The sequence below is a fragment of the Sciurus vulgaris genome, assembly GCF_902686455.1.
Source record: "Sciurus vulgaris genome assembly, chromosome: 5".
Taxonomy (NCBI): Eukaryota; Metazoa; Chordata; class Mammalia; order Rodentia; family Sciuridae; genus Sciurus; species Sciurus vulgaris.
Window position 1 is genome coordinate 87,948,914 of NC_136465.1, and position 22,319 is coordinate 87,971,232.

A 22,319-nucleotide genomic window follows, 5' to 3' on the forward strand; every position below is an offset into this window, starting at 1 on the left:
TTCTACCATTAATCTACATCCCCAGCTTTTTAAAATTTTTTATTTTGCAACCTGGTCTTGCTAAATTGATTAGGACCTCAGTCTCCAGAGTGGCTGGAGATTATAGGTGTGTGCCACTGTGCCTGGCTTGAGATATGCTTTATATCTGAAGCATCCCACACACAAATTTTTGCTAATTTAAAAAATGTGTATATTTGGTGTTAAATAATTAGGTTACATAATAAAGTAATATAATTTATGTTGTTAATTTTCTGAGGTGTGAATCAATAAGGTTATATTGGTATATAGTTGAATGTTCTTTTTAGAAAGTATGTGCTGAAATAATTGTGTCATGATGTTTGTAACTTTGAAATGATTCCAAAAAACGTTACATTACCAAGTAGGGTGAAATATTCATTGGTTTTAGATGCAAATGCACTGTGTCTTTGAAATAAGATGTTGCAAGGAGGGAAGTGTGCCTCCTTAAAAGTTAATATAAAGCTGGGTGTGATAGTGCACACTTGTAGTCCCAGCACTCAAGGGCAGAGGTGGAGTTTGAGGCCAGCCTAAGATTCATAATAAGACCTCATCTCAAAAAAAAAGTTAAACACAACTACTGATTTTTTTTTTCTTTCCTTTTTTTTTTTAATATGTGTGTGCTTCTTAGAATTGAATCTAGCAGTGCTTTATTACTGCACTACATCCCCAGCACAGTTTTTTTTAAATACTTTTTTTAGTTGTCAATGGACTTTTAAAAATTTTAATTAATCTGTTTATATGTGGTGCTGAGAGTTGAACCCAGTGCCTCACACATGCTGGGCAACTGCTGTACCACTGAGCCACAACCCCAGCTCCTCCAACCTTTTTAGTTGTTTATTTTTGTGTGTCTGTGGCAGTGTGGTATTGGGGATTAAACCTAGGGGCTCTCTACCACTGAGCTATATTCCCAGCCCTATGTATATAAATTTTTTTTTCCATCCTAGTGATTGATCCTCCAAGAGTGCTTAATCACTGAGGCATATCCCTAGGTCCTCCCACCCTACAACCCTCCCACTTTTTTTTTTTTTTTTTTTGGTTGTGGTGCTGGGGATTGAACCCAGGGCCTTGTGCATTCGAGGCAAGTACCCTACCAACTGAACTATATCCCCAGCCCTTTTTATTATTTATTTTGAAACAGGGTCTCACTAGGTTGTTACAGCCTTGCTAAGTTGCTGAAGCTGGCTTTGAACCTGTGATCCTTCTGCCTCAGCCTCCTGGGATTACAGTCCTGTACCATCATGCTCGGCCTTTATACAGAATTTTAGTAAGATCTCACAAAGTTGCCAAGGATGGCCTGAAACTTGTGATCCTTCTGCTGCAGCCTAGAGTAGCCTGGTATTTTTTAAATTACAAGCAGATAACATAGCTTTTGGTGAATTTAGTCTGAAAACATTTTTACCAGTTAACTCTTAAGTCATTGAAGCTATTTTTATGTCTTTATGTTCATTGGGAAGATAATAAGAAATTTAATTGCTTTTATTTTTATATATTTGTTAATTTTTTTTTTATGGTACTGGGGTTTGAACCCAGGGCCTTACATGCTATGTAAACACCGTACCTCTGAGCTCCATCCCCAGCTCTATATTGCTTTTAAAACGAAGGATCAAGTGTGATACAGTTTAGTAGTGTGAAAGTTTGAGTATTTTGACCATGATTAGTATGTAATTGTTTTAGTAAATAAGACAATTACTAATATGTAATACTTTATTAAATAAGACATAAAAAGGATTGGCATTTTCAGTCTTTTTATTAGATAGAGTTGATAAACTATAAAAAAAGATTGAAATAAGCCTTGGTAACATGGTGAAATTCCATCTTTAAAAAAAAAAAAAAAAAGACATTTTATTTGGACTTTAGTAAAACCAAGGTCTTGACTTAACTGTGTTCAGGTGATTGAACTGGTGTGTTCAGGGCCTCCCAACTGCTAGGAAAGCTCTACTACTGAGCTAAATTATCTAGCCCCTACTTTTTTTTATTTAGAAGGGGAAGTACTGCAAAATTTCCCAACTCTTTTAAATTGGAAAGAGGTAAGATGTGGTAGCAGTTAGTTATATATTGATGAATAGAAGTAAAAATTTCAGGTCGACAAATGATTTTCAGACCTGTGAAGATAAATGCTTTGATTTCAAATTATTTATAGCTAGAGTTACTTTCTTGTGCTTCTTAAGACTATGGAAGTGATGAGATGTGACAAAGCTGTGTGTGTTGGTCTGTTTTTTTGTGGTATATAGTATTGGGCAGTTCTTATCTGTCAAAGTTGCTTAAAGTCTGGTTTTGAGGTACTGTTGTTTTTCAGCCTCTACTTGTACTTTTATTTCCAACTAAATAATTTCAATTATTGCTGTTTTCTAATGGAGAAATTGGTTAGTAAGCATTATTTGTATGGAGCAGAATGTGGTGGTAATCTTTATTAAATATTTATAAAATCATATTCATGTTAGTAAATTTCTAGGAATAACACAGCCTTTTTTCTTCTTTTGTAGCATAAGCAGTACTATAATGGATGTAGACAGCACAATTTCCAGTGGGCGTTCAACTCCAGCAATGATGAATGGACAAGGAAGCACTACTTCTTCAAGCAAAAATATTGCCTATAATTGTTGTTGGGACCAGTGCCAGGCTTGCTTCAACTCTAGCCCAGATCTGGCAGATCACATCCGTTCCATACATGTAGATGGTCAGCGAGGAGGGGTTGGTTTTGACATTTCTTTTTTTTTTTCCACTCCCTGTTTTCATTAGTTTTATTACTTTATAATTGTTAGTTAGGCCTCCTCCTTTCCCCTGAAAGTAATTTAGGATTATTTTTACACAGGCTTTATTTTTTCAAATGATTATTTTTCTTTTAATTACTTTCCCATCTACTTGATAGAATCAAATGAAAATAGGATATATTATATGTTGGATTTTAGTTTGCTTCTAGGTATGTTATTCCGAAGAATTTAGAATTAAAAAATGTAGTGGAAATAATATAAACGAATATAATGTTTTGAGTTGAAAACACTTAGAAACTGGCATTGTCCTGGATTCCGCTTATTAGAGGGTCCTAGATTAACTTTGTTGCTGAAATCAACTAGAGAGACTATTGGTACCAGGATTAGTATGTGCAATCCTATTTAATGGCAACCTGAACTCATTATTCGTAAGTAAGAATTGATTATTTCTCCTAGGTCTTGTCAGAATTCATTTAGATAGAAAGTTCTGATTAGTCAGTATTGACCCTTTCATGAATATATTTAATTGTGTCAGCTCATGAAATTTCACGTTAACAGGTGGTGAATAAAAAACTAAGCAAATTAGGTGAGTCACAGTATAATGGACCAGAATATTAATTTTTAATTATTTTTAGTTTTTGTTTTTGTTTTGGTTACTGGTTATTGAACCCAAGGTTGCTTTACCACTGAGCTACAGCTCCAGGTTTTTAAAATTTATTCTGAGAGAGGCCAGGGACTTGCTAAGTTGCTCAGGCTGGTCTTGAACTTGTGTGTGATCTTCCTGTCTTAGCCCCCCAAGTAACTGGTGTGCACTACTGGTGCCCAGCTTATTTTTAGCTTTGCCTAGGTTTGTTTTGAACGTTTATCATACTTACTACATATTCCAGAAATTAATGTTATATTATAAGTACAGATAATTTATTAGGCATGTATCTATCAATACGCCATTACTATTGAGGTACACTATTGCTAAAGTGATTAAGATCATCACAGTTTAAGTAACTATTTCCAAGATTGTGTTCATACTTAGATGATAATATTGATGTTAAAAGAACATAGCTGGAACTGTATATGTAGGTCAGAGTTAAGCTCTTGACTAGTATGGGTGAGACCCTGGATTCAGTCCTCAGTACCCCCCAAAACAAAAATACAGCCTTGTTAAACACATTTGAAATTTCTTTTAAGAAACACTCATCCCTGTTTCAGTGTTACAATGGACTAGAAGTCTTTTGTTTACTCAAACTTGAGACATAAACATATTTGTTTTCTTTAAAACAAGTAAATCTGAGTAAACCAGTCAAGTTTTATACTTCCATATGATCTTTTAATGAAACCGTATCCATATTATGGCATTTTCACTGTAAAACCCAGCTTGTTGCTTATTCCTTATTCAGCATATTTAGAGTGAACTGTCTTGCCAGGTTAGTTTCCTGGCTACTACAGAACTGTCTTTTGCCAACCAGTGCTTGATGTGACTTGCTATGTACTGCTTTTGAGACATGGTATATACTTTTTTGTCACTTGACTTAGCTAGCATCTTTCTTGTCACTTAGATACTATATATAGGATCACAAATTATGTGGAAAGATCACTGGGCTTATGTGTGGGAGAATTTCACATTTCTAAGTCTTAGAGCCTCCAGATTGAGTTGGCACACAGCCTTAAAAGATTTTTTTTCAGCTGTTTATAGATTTACAGATGCAGTTTATAGATGCAGTTACAAACTGAGTTTTATAATTTTCTAAATTAGAAGTATCATGTAATCACCTGCAATTACATGTACCTTATTGATATTACAAAGCTAGTTATGAAATCCTGATATTTCTATCATAATTTTATTGAAATTAAAATTCTCCCATGTTGTTTTTTGAAACCTTATTTAAAATATTTCTTTATTACAAATAATGATTTCCTAGCTGATTTTAGAAGTAAAGCTGTTTTGACCAAAGAAAGGGGTACTAATCTTTCAAGGACATTAATTTGCTTCATTATAAGGGTAAAGAAATGCACACATTTTCTACATATCAATCACTGGTTTAGAGACTTAAGTTTTCTGAATAATGAAGCGTGAATGATAATTTGATACTTCGTACTGTTATAAAAGACACAAGAGAATCTTGAACTGATTTTGTAGTTTGAGGTTGGATCTTGTGTTTTGAAGTGTAGTTGGTGGAACATTGAATTTTTTTTTGGTTTGTTTTAAATGGTCTCCTTGAAGATAGCTTAAAAATTGTTTTTTAACTATTTTAAGTAAATTAAGTAAACTACATTAAGTAAATTCATTGTGCAACCATCACTAACTACGTATCTCCAGGACTTTTTCGCCATCATCTCAAACTTAAGTCAATAACCATTAAACAAACCCATTCTCTTCTGCCACTAGCCCCTGGCAACCACTATTCTACTTTCTGCCTCTGTGAATTTGACTTACTCTACATACCTCATATAATAACTGAAAAGCATTTGAATTTATGACTTGATTGATTTCTTATTTCTTCTTTCTGTTCTAAGTGTTAAATTGTCGTCATGGAATAGAAACAGATGAGGAAAGAATTGGTAACTCTAGATTTTATTCTCCTGGTTATTGAAAGATGACAATTTTGCTGAAGCAGTAAGTTAGGCAAGATCTAAGTTCTGGGCTGGGGTTTTAGCTCAGTTGTAGAGCGCTTGCCTGGCACGTGTGAGGCACTGGGTTCGATTCTCAGCACCACGTAAAGATAAATAAATTAAAAAAAAAAAAAAAAAAAGTATTTTTGTCCATCTACAACTAAAAATATATTTAAAAAAAAATCTAAGTACTATATTCCTGTTCTTCTCATTTCACTATAATCCTCACCCTAGGAAAAACCAAACCACCTTTCAACAGCTTAGGACTCCTTCCTCGCCAGGTATTTATGTTGATATGTACCTATAAACTTAAATTAGGTTTGGAGGCAGAAGTCAAGTGCAGTTTAGATTATCCTAACTTTTTTATGTATCAGAGTGGATGGATGTTTGAGTTTACATTAAAAAAACTAACCATTTAAACCTCAAATTATATATATTTATGTGTATTAATTTTTTCAGTATTTGGGGTTAAACCCAGAGCCTCTCCCATGCTAAGCAAGTGCTGTACCACTGAGTTATATCCCCAGCCCTTTTTAAAAAATAAGTAGTCAAGCTGTGGACATTGGTGTACACCTATAATCCCAGCTACTTAGGAACCTGAAGCAGGAGCACCTCAAGTGCAAAACCAGCCTGGGCACCTTAGTGAGACTCTGTCTCAAAATAAACTATAAAATAAAAGGGGCTGGGAATGTAGCTTAGTGGTAGAACACCGCTGGGTTCAATCCCCAGCACTGCAAAAATAAATAAATAAATAGATAAAATACCTTTTGTGTTAAGTATAATAGAATTGTGTCTTTGAGTCTATAGCTCTGGGCATTACTGGACTCCCAAAACTAGACCCTGAGCTATTTTATGAATCAAATTTCAAACTCTTGTCATGGCTGTGGCTCAGTGGTAGAGCACTTGCCTAGTACATGTGAGGCACTGGGTTCGATTCCCAGCATCACTTAAAAAAATAAATAAATAAACAAACTCTACTGTTTTAATATATACCTACGTCTTAGTGGGAGGTTCATCTTCTTGAAGTTTTGTGATTCAGTAAAGTCCATTCATGTACTATTCTTTCTGCCTTAACTACTTCTCACATTAAAAAGAATTAGGCTAGTGGTGGTAGGGGAATTGCCAGGAAAAAAAAAAAAATAATTTTTCTCAGTGTAAGATTTGTGTTTCAGTTTATTTACTTTTGTGTATATTCTTGGTGTGTTTTTTGTTGGAAGGCAGAATAAGGCATTTGTTGGAGTGATGGGATAATAGGGTATTATTTGAGGATGAATATGGCCTGTCACTTTTATATCATAAAATTTTTATATGAAATTTGCAAGAGGGTTTCTAGTTTTTTAAATCAGTCTCTTAGGAGTGTTTTTGTTTGTTTGTTTGTTCTTTTGTTTTGTTTTCTATTTGTGGTTCTGGAAATCGAACCTAGGACCCTTATACATGCTGTGCAAGTTATCTACCACTGAGCTACCTCCCCAACCTTGTCATTTTGAGTTTTGATTACCATCCTGGTAATGTCCTAAACACAACATAAAATGGGTCATATCTTTTATAAGAAATGAGAAATATTTTAGTCTTATGACGATTTTTTTCCCCCAATACTGAGATGAATTCAGAGCTTCACACCTGCTAGCCAAGCACTCTAAGGTGTACATTCCCAGCATTTTTTTCCCCCCTCATACTGGGGGATTAAACCCAGGGGTGCTTTACCACTGAACTACATCCCCAGTCCTTTCTAGTTTCTTTGAGACAGGGTCTTTCTAAGTTGCTGAGACTGGCCTGGAACTTGGTTTCCTCCTGCTTTAGCCTCTTGAGTCACTGGATTAACAGGCATGCACCACCATGCCTGGCTACTCTGGCCCTCTTTAATTTCCATTTATTTATTTATTTAAAGTTGTAGACGGACACAATACTTTGTTTTTATGTAGTGCTGAGGATCGAACCCAGAGCCTCATACGTGCTAGGCAAGTGCTCTATCACTGAGCTACTACTCAAGTGCCCCTTTTTAAATTTTTATTTTGAGACATGATCTTGCTGAGTTGCCCAGGCAGACCTTGAATTTTCCATCCTCCTGCTTCAGCCTCCTGAGAAGCTAGAACAGGTGTGCACCACTGCTCTGCTGGCATTTTCAAAGAGCAAAACAGACACACTAATTGGATCCATAAAGTATTTTACTTTTGTATGTTTACATCTTGTAAAAGAATGAACTTTTAGCTGGGAGCAGTGGTGCGTGCCTGTAATCCCAGCAACTCAGGAGGCTGGGGCAAAAGGATTTCTAGTTCAAATGCACCTCAGCAAATGAATGAGGCCCTAAGCAACTCAGTGAGACCCTGTCTCTAATAAAATTTAAACAAGGGCTGGGGATGTGACTCAGTGGTTAAGCACTCCTGGGTTCAATCTCTTGTCCTCCCCCCTCCCCCCCAAAAAAAATAAGAGCTTGAAGTTACCATTAAATCCTTTATATTAAATCTTTTGGTATCATTTTACTGATAAAAAGAATCTAACTGCTCAATGTAACTAGACATTTATTTATTTTGGTATATAAATTATAATGCTTATCTGCTGTGCATTTAAAATATACTTAACTGCTCATAATTTATTAATAACTGAATTTCATCATGCATAGTTAGACTTCTGTCTGGTTAATTTACATTCTTTTAGAATGCATTTTTCATTTGCTTATAGAAAATTTTAAGGGATTGATTTGTTCAATTAAGGTATGAGTATTAATAACCAAACAAATTTAAGGCATTTACCTGTGTTGTCATACAACTTGTTACAGGAATAAACCATATATAAATTCAAATAAATACAGTTTTATGTCCATTCAGGGATATTGACCAAAGTCAAGGGAACTAAACCTACCCTTAGATTCCAGGTTCGTTACTAGCCTCCTTTTTGAGCATTGTGGAGATCTCTGAAGGTAAAGCTGACCCACTCCAACAGAATTCAGTTAGTTTTCCTAGAGTTCTCAACAGAAAACCCATTGGAATGTTAGATCTCTACGTCTTATATGTTAGGTCATTTGTAAATCTGAAGATTCTTTGGTAGTTCAAAAATATTCTTTCAGTGACTGTTTGTTTTGGTTTTCCTGGACTGTGGGGCAGAAAAATAATGATTGCTATTATTTTGTAAAGGCACCTTTAGTGTCTAAGATAAATGCATTTTTTTTCTATTGTGTAGGCTTTCTAAGAAAATATATTTCTGTAGTGTTTTGGAATTATAGAATGTGTGCTCCTATTTTTGATGAAAAGGAAATAGAGACTTGGATGAAGTTAATCTTCCAAGATTATTTCATAGTTGTAAAGTGCTAGATAGAATTCAGAGTATATTTTCCATTTATAATATATCTAGTATACTCTGTACTACACAAATCTCTTTTTGGGCGGGGGTAACAGGGAGTGAATCCAGGGGCACTTAACCATTAAGCCACATCGCCATGTCTCCAGCCCTTTTTTTTTTTTTTTTTTTAATTTAGAGACAGGATCTCACTGAGTTACTCAGGGCCTGGATAAGTTGATGAGACTGGCTTTGAACTCGCCATCTTCCTGCCTCAGCCTCCTGAGCTGCTGGGATTGCAGGCATGTGCCATCACACCCAGCTGCTTTACATAAATCTCTGTCATCAGTGATTGGACTATGTACCTCTGCCTTAATATTCTAATTAAAACAGTCATTTTAAAAATTTTCATTAAAAATATGGTCCATGGTGAATTATATTCTTGAACCATATTCCTTCCTTTTTAAATTTTTATTTATTTAACTATTTATTTATTTTTGTGATTCTGGTGGAGTCAGACCCAGGGCTTGGTAGATAAGCATTGCACCACTGAGCTACATCCATATCCCTTTTTTATTTTATTTTGAGACAAGGTCTCATTAAGTTGCCCAGATTTGCATCACACTTCCAATCCTCCTGTTCCAGCCTTCTGCATGCTTGGCTCCTTCCAAATGTGGATTGAATTTGAATTGTTTTATTTGGTTTTCACGTTAATTTTTACAGTAGAAGCATTTCTTTCTTTCTTTTTTTTTGCTGTGCTGGGGATTGAACTGAGGGCCCTGTGCTTGTAAGGCAAGCACTTTACCAACTGAGCTATCTCTACAGCCCCAGTAGAAGCATTTCTAAAAATAGTATAAAGTTTCCTCCAGCCAATTGTGCATCTACTAAGTCTCAGGTTTGAGAAAGACTCTGTTATCAGATTTTGGACTACTTTTATCAAAGGGTCTTCCTATAACATAGGTTAGGAAAGGAAATTTAGGTTTTGCAGTTTGGTGGTTTTTGTAGATACCTCATGGATTTTTAGTACTGGTGGTGTGTGTCAAGACTATCCTTGTGGAAGCTTAGTTCTCGCCCCTTCAATTATTTTAAAAATATTTTCTCAAATGCAGCTAAATTTCATTAACGTTGGTCTCTTTATACATTTCACTTTCTATAAAATTCATTAGGTTAAAGGTTTTAAATCTGAAGGTATTGCTTTAATAGTGTTACTAGACATAATTACATCTGGAGTCTAGACTGTTCCTACTCACTAGTAAAGGCTGTATCAAGTAATTATGTGGTCTGCCATTGCCTCCATAGTCATGTTTGCTACTAGGGTGAAGAATTCTAGGTCAAAGATTATTTTTCCCCAAACATAGTAGTTCGGCTATTATAAATAGAGGCAGTGTTTATCTGAAAGGAGCTATAAGTCCTGTGTTTTTTGAATAGGGGCCACTTAAGAGTTGTATCAGTAGAATTCTTCACTGTTAAAAAATGGTTACAGAAATGATGTTAAATTTTCCCTAATACTTTAAGGCATTTTCTGGTTATGTGGTATCACTTGTGAGAAGAAAGACCTTTTTTCTGGGAGGAGCGGGGCTTGGAATTGAACCCTTGGGCATGTTACCACTGAGCAACATCCCAAACACTTTTTATTTTTTATTTTGAGACAGGGTCTCACTTAGTTGTTGAGGCTGTCCTCAAACTTGTAATCCTCAGGCTCCTGAATTGCTGGGGTTTTAGGTATGCACCACTACACCTGGCACTTGTAAAAAACTGCAGTCTAACCCAATTCTTATTACTTTGGGTTGAAAATTTAAGAATTAGTCTAGTAGCTTTGAGTGAAGAAATTGGTAGATAGTATTTAATATCTGCGTGTGATTATCAAACAGTATTGAATTTCTGTAGCATGTAACTTTTTAAATTCTTTGTCCTAGATATATTTTTTTAAAGTCACTTTTAAAACTCTGGAAACCTCAAGCATCATTTTATAACATGCTAGGGTAAGGAATATGAAGGAGGATATGTTATGACTTCCTCTATCTACTTAAATGAAAGAAAATAGAAATCTGTTGTGGAATCAGGATGAGCATCAGCATCTAAATAACGGGGTCCAGTGTCAGTAGTGGTATAGGCTTGTTAGACCTATTTGACAAAAGGGTATTGTCTTAGAGTAAAAGTTGACCTCAGTTATTTGTTCCCAGATTGTTGATGTTTTTTAGTTTTCTGAAAATTTATTTTAGACCAGATGTTTAATTTTAGACTAGATATTTAAAAGTATAATTAACTCCCTCCCTCCCTCCCTCTCTCCCTCTCTCCCTCTCTCCCTTCCTTCCTTCCTTCTTTTCTTTGTGGTGCTGGGGATTGAAGCCAGGGCCTCGCACGTGCTAGGCGAGTGCACTATCATTGAGCTATCTCCTCTATTCTCAAAGGATGTTTCTACAGTTCCTTGTATATCTTTGATATGTTCTATATGTAGTACACTGTAGTATTAAAATATAATGGTTCTTACTTTAGGAGAAAAATAGCCTAAAAGTGGTTCTTTGAAGGTAATGGTTGCAGTAGTTGGGGAGCAGTTTTCAATGTTCAATTTGATGAAGTACCATCAGTTAGTAAATTGATATCTCGGCAATAGAAAGATTATAAAGATTTGGTTTTTAGAGTTGGTACTTTAAAATCTAGTCATACTCAGTTGCTTGAACATAAGAATGTAGGTCTGTTATAATAGAAAAGCTCATGTCCAGCTGGGAATGGTGGTGCACATCTGTAATCCCAGTGTTTCAGGAGGCTGAGACAAGAGGACAAAAGACTCACAAGTTCAAGCCAGCCTAGAGCCTAGGCAGTTTAGTAAGACCCTGTCCTTTTTTTAAAAAAAAAAAGGTACTGGGGATATAGTACCTGTATTCAATCATGAGTGCAGAGGGCAGGAGCAGAAAAGAAAAGCTCATGTCTAGTCAAGCATAGTAGTGGTGGTCTATAATCCCAGTTCCTCAGTAAGCTGAGGCAGGAGGATGACAAGTTTGAGGCCAGTGTGTCATCAATTTAGCAAGATCCTGTCTCAAAATGAAAAATAAAAAGTACTGGGGAGGTTGCTAAAAGTAAATTGAAAAGGCTGGGAATGTAGCTCAGTGATAAAGTGCTCCTGGGTTCAATCCTTAGTATCTTTAGTACAACAACAAAAGGGATGGGCGCTCCCCCCCCCCCCCCAAAAAAAAAGCCTCTGTCCCATGCTTTTACTGCTATATATTTTTAAAAAAAATTTTTAAGTCATAGATGGACACAATACCTTTTGTTATATTTATTTTTATGTGGTGCTGAGGCTTGAACCCAGTGACTTACACGAGCTAGGCAAGCACTCTACCACTGAGCCATAACCCCCAGCCCTTTTACTACTATATTAATTCAATATTTTGTGTTAAAAATTTCCTTCATAATTTAGATTTTTGAAATAGTTTTTTTTTCCTCTGATACTGGGGATCGAATCCAGGGCACTCTACTACTGAGTTGTATATTTGTATATGTGTGTGTGTGTATGTGTGTGTGTGTTTTCCCCCTTCCTTTAGGGAGTAGGTCGTACCAGGCATTGAACTCAGGGGCACTCAACCACTCAGCCACATTACCAACCCAATTTTGTATTTTATTTAGAGACAGGGTCTCCCTGAGTTGCTTAGTGCATCACTTTTGCTGAGGCTAGCTTTAAACTCACAGTCCTCCTGCCTCAGCCTCCCAAGCTGCTGGGATTTCAGGCGTGTGCCATTGTGCCATATTGAGTTATATTTTGAGATAGGATCGTGGTAAATTGCCTAGGCTGGCCTTGAATTTCTAATACTTCTGCTTCAGCCTCTGGGGTAGCTGGGATTACAGGTGTGTGCAACCTTGCCCCGGTTTGGAATTAATTCGTTCTCTCTCTCTCGCTCTTTTTTTTTTAAAACACTGGGAATTGAACACAGGGGTGCTTTATACAACTATGTCCCCAGTCCCCAGCCTTTTTTATTTTTTACCTTGAGACAGGGTCTCACTAAGTTGGTGAGGCCTATGAATTTGTGATTGTTGTATTTCAGCCCCCTGAGTCACTGGGATTACAGGTATGGGCCATTGGACTTGACTGGAATTAATTTTTGTGTGTGTGTGTGTGTGTGTGTGTGTGTGTGGTGCTGGGAATTGAGCCCAGGACCTTGTGTGCTTGCAAGGCAGGCACTCTACCAGCCCCTGGAATTAATTTTTCATGGATAGAACAGTTTAGGAATAATGTTAGTATGCATATGAGAGTAAGAATTCATGGATAGAAAAACTATAATCTGATTTTTTTTTTTATACCAGGGATTGAATCCAGGGTCACTTAACCATTGAGTCACATCACCAGCCCTTTTTTTTTTTTAATTTTAAATATTACATTATACTTTATTTTTTTAAAATTTATTTTTATTGTAAACAAATGGGATACATGTTGTTTCTCTGTACATGGAGTAAAGGCATACCATTTGTGTAATCATGCATTTACATAGGGTAATGGTGTTTGATTCATTCTGTTATTTTTTTCCTTCCCCCCACCCCTCCCATCCCTCTATACAGTCCCTTCGTCCTCCATTCTTGCCCCCTCCCACACCCATTATGTCCTTTTTGTTTTATTTTGAGAAAGGGTCTTGCTAAATTGCTTAGAGCCTCGCTAAGTTTTAGAGGCTGGCTTTGAACTTGCAATCCTCCTGCGTTATCCTCCTGCACTGGTGGCATTACATGTGTATGCCACCACGCCTGTTGATAATTTGATATAGAAAGTCATTCTTTGAAGTTGAAAACATCAATAGCTTTAATAATAAATAATATAATAAACATTAATTGACATTTTAATTTTCACTATTTGTGCCTTTATATTTTCCTGATCCTTAAAAATTAATAGATGCTTGTTCCCTTATGTAGTAACTAAAAAATATAATTAATGGCCTATTGTTCTTCTTCCTAGAGATATATGTCTTTATTTTATATGTTTTCTTATGAATAGCACTCTAACAATCAGTGTGTCAGTTCCTTATTGAGTGAGCAGGCTTAGGGGAGTAGGATTAAAATTGTGCCTTGTCTGAAACTTCATAAAGTTAGTTATATGAAGCATTTTGATTGATGTTTACATTAAATGGCTTTTCCTTTTCAATTGAAGACTTACATTATGTTCATTGCATTAACAAGGAATTGAACTGTTCGTTGAGATAAGTGATGAAAATTATTATGGCTCTTCTTTTAACAGGTATTTGTTTGCTTATGGAAAGGTTGTAAAGTATATAACACTCCATCAACCAGTCAGAGTTGGTTACAGAGGCATATGCTGACACACAGTGGAGACAAACCTTTCAAGGTATGTATGTGAGGGTTTTTTTCTTTTGTTTGTTAAACTTCAACTTAAGATTTTTTTTTTTTTTTTTGGTTGGGATTGAACCCAGGGCCTCCAGCGTGCTAGGCAAGCCTTCTGCCACTAAGATAACACCCCCATCCCTAAGCCGACATGTTTCTTACTGGATATACCTTTGTCCTTCTAAAATATTTTAAAAAGAACTATTTGTTTTAATATTCATACAGGCGCATAGGTTTGGAAAGTACTTGTAGATAATTTTATCCAAAATGTTTAGTTTGAAGAACAGAAAAAAGTTGCTGTTAGGTGAGGGTCTTAAAAATAACTTGTGGGTAGACTGATGACTTTAAGCTATGTCTGTCACTTGGCTGTGGTTGATCCCTTGTGATCTGATTGTTTTCTCAGTGTTAGAGATTTCAGCATTATCAGCAAATAACACAGACTGTTGCATTAAGTAAAGAAATTGTAGATCTTTAAGGTATTCCTTTCAGTTTTGAGATCACACTACTGAGCTTAGTTGTAAAATCACTCTGTCCAAGTAGATATGTTCTGGGAAATTTTTAAAAAGAGCAAGTTTTGCCAGTCGTGGTGGTGCATGCCTGTAATCCCAGCAACTTGAGACTGAGACTGGATGATCACAGGTTTGAAGCCAGCCTGGACAACTTAGTGAAATCCTCGGCAATTCAGCAAAATCCTGTCTCAAAATATAAAATGAAAAAGAACTGAGTACGTAGCTCAGTGGTAAAGTATCCTTGGATATAATCCCCAGTACAAAAAAGAAAATTTTTTTTGCAAAAATTGTTTTCCATTTATTTCCATTTTCCATTTTTATTTCATTAAACAATTAGACAAAATATTCGGGTTTCTAATTATGGAAAGCATATACTACAGAGACTAAAAGTTTGTGTTTGAAGAGGTTTAATAATTACTAAATCCATAAGGTCTACTGGAATGTAAATACTGTGCCAAAAACTTCTCTCGGGTTTCATCAGAGAATGAGGTAATACTTATGAAGTCGCTTTAAAAGCTCACTTAACATTTTTTGAAAAGGCATTCGTTAACAAGTTAAAAAAAAACAAAAAACAAAAAAGTTTACAACCAAGTGCGGTGACACGTGCCTATAGCACAGCTACTCCAGAGAGTGAGGCAGGAGGATTGCTAGAAGCCAGAAATTTGGGGCAACATGACATAAGTGTTTTTTTCTTTTAGATTTAGAAATCTTGTTCTTTTTTTCTATTCTCATATCCCTTTCCCCCTACATACATAACTACTGTTAGTAGTTTTTTTCAAACTCTTCTGGTATTATTCTGTGAAACTACAACATAAATATATAGTTTCATTCTCCCTCCCTTGCACAAAATCTAGTAAGCTGTATCTCTTTTCTTTAAGTAATTATTTGTTTGGATCAGTATATACAAATACCTTTCAAAGATTAGAGTACTAAAATTTCTCCCGTTATTAACATGGTACAATGTGTGAATGTGTACCTTACTTTTTTTTTTTTTTTTTTTGCGGTGCTGCGGATTGAATCCAGGGCCTTGTGATTGCGAGGCAAGCACTCTACCAACTGAGCTATCTCCCCAGCCCTGTACCTTACTTTTTTAATAGACTTAATCTTGTATCTGTCCACAAATTCAGGGTATTTTTTATTTTCTCTTAGCAGCTTTGTAATATTATATTGTATGGTTGTAAGTTTATTTAACCAAATTTCCATAGACACTTGGGTTGCTTTTTAGTCTTTCTATTACAAATGGTGAACATATATAATTTTGTACATGTATAATTAGATGTGTAGGAGAAATTCCTAAAAATGATGTTAGTGGGTGGATGACAGGTTGGATAAGCATTAGTAATTTTTATAAATATTCCAGATTGCCTTCCCTGTAGGTGGTAGAGCATTAGCAGTGGTAGAGCATTTGCCTTTTCTAAAACCTTGCTAAGAGAATGTTGTCAACCTTTTGGATTTTGTCAAACTGATAGGTGAGAGATTATAACTTAATGCAGTTACAGTATTGGGGATTAAACCCAGGACTTTGCGCACGGTAGTTAAGAGATCTACCACTGAGCTACATTCCCAGTCTGAGTCCTATAACTTTAACACCCTAATCTTTCCTGTAGTTATACTACAGATCCTGACTGTGACATTTACTAGAAATGTGACCTGGAACTGCTTTCTTAACTCCTGTCTAACATGTAGTTGGGGATACTATATTAGTTGGTAAGAATTTGTTGTGCAGTACGTGTTCAATAAATACGAGATTGTTGTTAAACGTAAAAAACACAACACTATACTTTCTCACATATATGTATACATACAGGCATATACGTGTGTGTGTGCGCGCACACACACGTGTGCATGCATATTTTCTTTTTTTTTGGTACTGGTGGTTGAACCCAGGGGTGCTTAACCACTGAGCTACATCCCCAGCCCTTTTTTGTATTTTGTTAGAGGCAGGGTTTCACTGAATTGCTAAGTGCCTCGCTAAGTTGCTGAGACTGGCTTTGAACTTGGGTTCCTCCTGCCTCAGACTCCCGAGCTTCTGGGATTGCAGGCATGTGCCACTGTGCCCAGCTATCTCCATATATATTTACTTTTAAGGTATTCATTCTACTAGTGGTTGATTATGATATGTAGATTAATTTTAAACCTTATACAAGTGGATGTTTTTCCACATCCTTCTAGAAGCTGTAGAAAAATTCTGATTGGAGAGGGGAAAGAAGCTATCATTAAACAACAAAAAAAATTGAAGGCATATAATTTAGTGACATGTTATTCTGTTAGTCACAAATCATTTTTTAAAAAATATTTTTGTTTAATATTTATTGTACATATTAATGGGATTCAGTGTAATATTTTAGTGCATGCAATCAATGCATACTTATGAAATCTAACCCTCTCTCTTCAAACCCCCCATCAATCATTTAAATCAGAAAAGCATTTATGGATATTTAAAAGTGCATAACACTCTGCTATGCATTATGGAAGTAAGACGAATAAGAAAAACAGGCCTCTACCTTTCAGGGAACTTATTTTTATATAAATTTAAATAAACGTAAATAATGAAATGTTTTAAATTTTTAATAGTGACATGAAATGTTCTTTGAGAACGTGCATTCAGAATCAAATTAACTCTAATAGGGGCTGGGAAAGAATAGTGAAAGGTGAGTGGAAGTTGACTACAGAGAGAAGGAACTGAGGTAATAATTGAGGTGACTATCTTCGTTTATTTTGGGTGTGGTATAAAGTGTTCAAAGTGTACTTATCATACTTACCAACTTAATGATTTGTTTTATATGTTTGTAACTACTACCCGGATGAATATTTTCAGTAAAGCAAGTTTTCCTAATGTCTCTTTCCGGTCTGTCCTTTTCCTGTCCTCCATCTCTTCTCCCAGACCATATTCTGATTTCCATTATCATGTCTTCATTGTATGAACTCATGTCATTTTTCACTTGACAAATTATTGGTGTGATTGATCCAAATTTTGTATGTACCTTTTTAAATTTTTAACTAGATTGTTGTGTGGTATTTCATAGTACAGATTAGCCAGTTTATTCTCCTGCTGATGTTAATCAAGCTGTCCTATAGACATTTCTGTATATCTCTTTTTTGTTTTCTTTTTTCTTTTTGCAGTGCCGGGGATTGAATCCAGGGCTTCATGCATGCTAGGGAAGCACTCTCTACGGAATCAAATCCCAGCCCTCTCTGAATGTTTTCTCATTGCATATACATGTTCATTCCTCTTGGCTGTATAGTAGTTTGGTACTATCAGCACTTTTAATTTTGGCCATCATGGCTCATGAATAGTAGCATTTTATTGTTGGCTTTCATTTTTATTTCTCGTGTTGATGATGTTGAGTACATTTACTGTGTTATATCTCTCCGAGTATCATATTTTGGGTGAAGGCCCTATTCATGTCCTTGCCTATTTTATTATTGGGTGATTTGTTTATTATTATTCAATTATAGAAATTTTTCATATGTTTGGAAAAGAAATCCTTTGTCTGACAGGTGTATTGCTAATATCTTCTCCTACTCTGTCTTTGGTTTTCCTTTTTCCCTTTTTATTTTGGAGCACTGCACTCCTATTTTATTTTGAGGCAAGTTCTAACTTAAATCACCTGGGTAACCTCAAACTTCTGATCCTCCTGCCTCAGTCTCCCGAGTAGCTGGAATTCCAAGGTATGCACCACTGCACCCAGCCTCCTTTCCCTTTTCTAATGGAGTCTTATGTCTTATGGTGATATGGAGGATCCTTTAGGTATATATTGAAAACATGTATGTGTGTGTATAAAATTTATTCAACATTTTCAGGTGTACAGTTCAGTGGTTTTTAGTGTATTTACAAAGTTGTGCAAACCATCACTTCTACCTAATCACAGAAAGTATTTGTGCTTTTAGAAAAGGAAGCATAAGAGTAATTTAGGGAGTATCATGTAGTTTCATATATGTGATACTTGATGGTGGCAATTTGAAAATATTTTAAATACTAGGATTTCTGACTAATCAACCTGAACTATCTAGAAATTAAGTTGGTGGCAAAGTTTCTTGTGTTGATTATTGTATTATGCAATGAGTTAAGTGAGTATCAGAAATAAATCATGTCAACCAGAACTTGAATGATAATACTCAGTGCTTTGTACTTTGCATAGAAATCTTATTACATTATATATTTTAACTTATCTTTATAACCGTTCTTTGATTTAATTATTGTTATTTTTTTGTTGTTGTTAAGGATAAGGAAACAGACAAAAAGATTAATATTTTCCATGTCATTGGCAATCTGACGGGTTCAGGATTTCAGAGGCTGTGTGTGGGTCTGTGTTCTTAGCCAGTTATGCTGTAGTTCCTCTCGTTCATAAAAACGGAAAAGCTCCTTTGCAATATTTATACACAACATATTCTGCCCTTAGATTACTATCTGTTATTTTTTCTCAATATTTTCTAGATTGGCAGTTAAATAAAGTTTTTTCTTTTAGGTGTAGTGGCACATGCCTGTAATCTTAGTGACTCTGGAAGCTAAGACAGGAGGATTGCCAGCCTGGGCAATTTTAGTGTTGAGAAGAGAAAGGCTGTAGCTCAGGGGTAAAATGCTTGCTTAGAATGCAACAAGAGACTCTGAGTTCAGTCCCCAGTAGTGCGAAAAAAATGGACTCTTCTTGGTACTTTCTTTTTTGGGGGAGGGGCTTAAGGACTTGTTTTATTCATATCTTAGAAAATCAGCATAGTCTCTTTGTTTTTGGGTACTTTGTGGAATAATTGATAAAAAAAATCTTGTTGAGGAATTCTTAAACATGTTCATGGACTTTACTGAAAACATTTCAAGTTGCAAATTTGGGGGGGGGGTGCGGGTGGGGAGGGTGCGGAACTAGAGATTGAACTTGGGGGCACTCAACCACTGAGCCACATCCCAAGCTCTTTTTTGTATTTTTAAATTTGGAGATAGAGTCTCACTGGGTTGTTTAGTTCCTTGCTTTTTACTAAGGCTGGTTTTGAACTCTTGATTCTCCTTTCTCAGTCTCCTGAGCCACTGGGGTTATAGGCGTGTGTGCCACCATGCCCAATTCAAGTTGCTGTTGATTTTTTGTTTTTGTGGTGCAGAGGATCAAAACCATGGCGTTGTCCTACGCTAGCACTCTGCCCTTTAACTACAACCCCAGCCCGTTAATTCTTTAGAATAAAACCTGAGACAGAATGAGACGAGAAAGGGAAACAAAGTAGTAATAGCACTCCAACAGAACCTTTTCTCTCTACCTCCCCTTCCTTAAAAACTGGGGATTGAACCAAAGGGTACTTAACTGCTATATTTCCAGCCTTCTTATGTTGAGATAAGGTCTCCCTAAGTTGCTTATGGCCTTACTAAGTTGTTGAGACTATCTATGAATTTATTATCCTCCTGCTTTAGCCTCCCAAGTCTTTGGGATTACAGGCATACAGTATTGTGCAGGAAAGCAACAAAGCAACACAGCTTTTTCTTCTCTTATTTCTTTTTTGGTACTAGGAATTGAAACCAGAGATGCTTTATCACTGAGCCACATCTCCAGCTTTTTTATTTTTTATTTTGAGACAGGGTCTCATTAAATTGTTGGGGCTTTGCTTAATTTTTGAGACCTTGAACTTGTAATCTCCTGCCTCAGTCTCCTGAGTCTCTGGGATAATAGGCATGTGCCACTGTACCTGGCAACAAAGCTTCTCTTAATTCCTGGTAGTCTTTGTTCTTCCTTCACCTGTCATGTGGAATTAAGAATGTAATGAAAGTAATACTGCTTGGTGTAATTAATCTTTCACATTTGGAAAGCCATGGTTTATTCTCCAACACGTCTGTTGTTGACATGATGTTTGTGTACGTGAAAGAAATAAGTGAAGTCATTTTTTTAAGTGGGGTTGTTTTGCACATGCACAATCTACTTTTTTTCATGTCTATACAGGACTTCATTTTATGTCAGTAAATTTATTTACCTAATACTTTAAGATTGTGTAATAGTCTTATGGGAGGATTTACCATATTTTTTCTAACTAGTCCTTTCTTGGATATTTCTAATTTTTCCCATAAGGCTGGGCATGGTAGAGCCCACCTGTAATATCCCAGTGATTTGGGAGTTTGAGGCAGCAGAATGACAAGTTCTGGGGGGACCCAGTCTCAAAAAGGGCTGGGGAAGTAGTTCAATAATAGAATACGCCTGGATTCAGTACCCAGTATTGCAAAAACAAAACAATGTAGTCAGTGAATACATTTATTTTTAAATACTTTTTTGGTTGTAGATGACACAGTACCTTTATTTTATTTATTTATTTTTAATGTGGTGCTGAGGATTGAACCCAATGCCTCACATGTTCTTGGGAAGTGCTATACCACTGAGTTAACAACCCCCAAAATATATATGAATATGTTATTAAATTTATCTTGAGAATTAACATAATTTTCTAGACTGTATTTTGCTAGACCAAAAGGTGCCTGTATTTTTTTTTATAAGCTTGCTTTCGATAGCTATTGCTGAATTCCTCCTCCAGTTTATCCTTTAACCAGAAAGATATAATGTTAGTGCCTGTTTTTTAACCTTGTGGAAGCTTTTGGTATTACTGGTATTTTAAAATAAATATCTAGGCATTTTTGATTACTAGCAAGATTTGAATATATTTATATTTTTTGACCTTTTTTCCCCTCTAAATTTCTTATTCTTGTACTTCGCTCTTTTATTCTTTTTTATTAAGATAGACTCTTGATAGATTGGGGTACAGCTCAGTGGTACAATGCTTACCTGGCAATTGCCAATGTTTGTTTCAGTTTTTTTTTTTTTTTTTGCTGCTTTGATGAAAAGAACAATTTTAGAGGAGGAAGGTTTATTTGGGGCTTGTGGTTTCAGAGGTGTCAGTTTATAGATAGCTGATTCCTTTCCTGGGGGCCTGAGATGAGGCAGAACATCATGGTGGAAGAGTGTGGTGGAGGAAAGCGGCTCAGGATATGATCATGAAGCTGAGAGACTCCATTCACCAGATACAAAACATATACTCCATGGGGCAGTGGTTGTGACTCAGTGGTACAGTGCTTGCCTAGCACGTGTGAGGCACTGGGTTTGATCTTCAGCACCCCATTAAAAAATATAAATTAAAATAATAGCAGATGGAGTAAAAAAAAAAAATTTTTAAAGTATACTCCAAAGGCACATTCCTAATGATCTGCTGCCTCTAGTCACTCCCTATCTACCTTCAGTTACCACTCACCTTTTTGGGGATTGATACACTGATTGGGTTAAGGCTCTCATAACCCAATCATTTCACCTCTAAGCCGCCTTGCATTATCTTTCACATGAGCTTTTGAGGGATACCTCACATCCAAACCGTAACAACCAGACCTGAGTTTGTTCCCCAAAACTACCAAAAAGAAAAACAAAGGGTCTCCCTATTTTTCCTAGACCGGCCTTGAAGTCCTGGACTCAAGCCATCCTCTTGCTTCAATTTTTCTGAGTAGCTGACTGTAGGTACACACTACCACACCTGGCAGTTTGTCTTTTTTTCCATTGAACTTTTTATTCTGCATTCTGATTTTAAAAATACAGTTTAATGTAAAATGATAATTAGGAAAATACATGGCTTTAATATATTTAAATATTTAGTTTTATGTTTAAGACAATACAAATTAATGTAAAAACTTACTTTTATATTATAGCATGTGAGGCCTCACACATACTAGGCAAGACGTCTACCACCTAGCAACACCCCCTGTTTTTTTTTTTTAGGATGGAAATAATATGGAACTCAATCATTTTTATAAAATAGGAGAGATAAAAAGCATTGTTTCTTCCCATGGTAGAGATTGAATATTTTGTCATTTTGAGCTTGTTCCTGAATTTTATGTTGCTTTCCTATGTAGAATTCTCAAGTACTCTGA

At 35.9% G+C, this 22,319-nt stretch overlaps 1 protein-coding gene across 3 annotated transcripts in view; it reads left to right on the top strand.

Annotated features, from left to right (window-relative positions):
• AEBP2 (AE binding protein 2) overlaps nucleotides 1-22,319 on the top strand; it is a 75,704-nt gene that overhangs the window by 17,752 nt on the left and 35,633 nt on the right. For 2 of the 3 annotated variants that reach the window (XM_079141503.1, XM_079141505.1), the window contains exons 2-3: nucleotides 2,502-2,709; nucleotides 13,828-13,935. In XM_079141503.1, the coding sequence (XP_078997629.1) occupies nucleotides 2,502-2,709; nucleotides 13,828-13,935 (316 nt within the window). The remainder of the gene's footprint in view (nucleotides 1-2,501; nucleotides 2,710-13,827; nucleotides 13,936-22,319) is intronic. The other variant, XM_079141504.1, reaches the window with a different exon arrangement.